Source organism: Gavialis gangeticus, unplaced genomic scaffold, assembly GCF_001723915.1.
Source record: "Gavialis gangeticus isolate Ggan-Ray unplaced genomic scaffold, GavGan_comp1, whole genome shotgun sequence".
In the NCBI taxonomy this organism is placed as follows: Eukaryota; Metazoa; Chordata; order Crocodylia; family Gavialidae; genus Gavialis; species Gavialis gangeticus.
The window spans coordinates 211318105-211319110 of record NW_017729032.1 but is presented as its reverse complement, the minus strand read 5'-3'; the positions used below and the strand labels follow the sequence as shown (position 1 = coordinate 211319110).

The 1006-nt window shown below is 42.6% G+C and overlaps 1 protein-coding gene across 3 annotated transcripts in view; it reads left to right on the top strand.

Annotated features, from left to right (window-relative positions):
• B3GALT5 (beta-1,3-galactosyltransferase 5) overlaps positions 1-1006 on the top strand; it is a 55783-nt gene that overhangs the window by 47588 nt on the left and 7189 nt on the right. For all 3 annotated transcript variants that reach the window (XM_019525535.1, XM_019525533.1, XM_019525534.1), the window contains one exon: positions 458-648. In XM_019525535.1, the coding sequence (XP_019381080.1) occupies positions 634-648 (15 nt within the window). In that variant the 5' untranslated portion in view covers positions 458-633. The remainder of the gene's footprint in view (positions 1-457; positions 649-1006) is intronic.

The following is a 1006-nucleotide window of genomic DNA, read 5'->3' as shown; positions in this document are numbered from 1 at the left end:
CAATCACTGACAGTTCCCTCTGTTTTTCTCCCTTGTGCAGCCCCGGGAGCGGCACCCCTCCCCCCATCCCTTCCCTAGTCCCAGCCTCACTCCCTCCCTCCCTCAACACCATGGGAACCTATACCTATTTATTACATTATAAAGTGGGTATATGTTATGTGAATTTGATTTATGTGCCATTCTCCAGGATCATATGTACCACATAAATCAAGGGAAATCTGTAATTCCTTTCATGGGTGGAAGGCCAGAGCAAGTTAAACTAAATCAATGTGAGGTCAGCCAAGTTTAGTCTTTTGTTACAAGCAAGAGTGAGCCTCTAAAAAGAGAAGGAATGAAAATGTACAACTTTTGTTTCTACTCTTTGTGTTTAAATGAGTCTCATACATATAAATTAAATACAAAACTGTACAAGAAAGAAAAACGCTACTCAGCTTATATGATGTTCTTTCTTCCTAAGATGGCCGATCTCACTCTCAAATCCACTACCTACAGTGACCAGAAATGGAGAAAAATATGGGACCCATTTTGGATTAATAAAAAAAGACTGCTGGACAAGAATGAAGAGAAGATAAGGAGAGAACAGTCTAGTCTGGCCAGACTTGAGGGCTCAGGACATGGTCATCTTTCAAATGAATGGAGAAATCAGGTGTATGTGGAGATATTGCTTTTATCCTCTGTTTCTTCCTCTTATTGTAAATTCCCTCTTGATGGAGGATTATGGGAGCACTGTCTCGTGTTGGGAGGGTGATTTTCTTGGCAGCATGTCTTCTCATAGTCATGTTTTTTATGGCATGTTCGATGGGGGACGCTGTAAGGAAGTGTGCCACATCAGTGCTGATGATCATGCCATTAATGAGTCTACCTATGTGGGTCTTACAGGATGTGCTCAGTCTTGGGATCAGAACCCTGATGGGTTCACAGCTGGGAGAGTGCCCTCCCCTGCTGAGGGAATGATGCTGGGGAAAATGTGTTTGGACAATTCTGCAGTGTTTTTAGTTTCCTTACG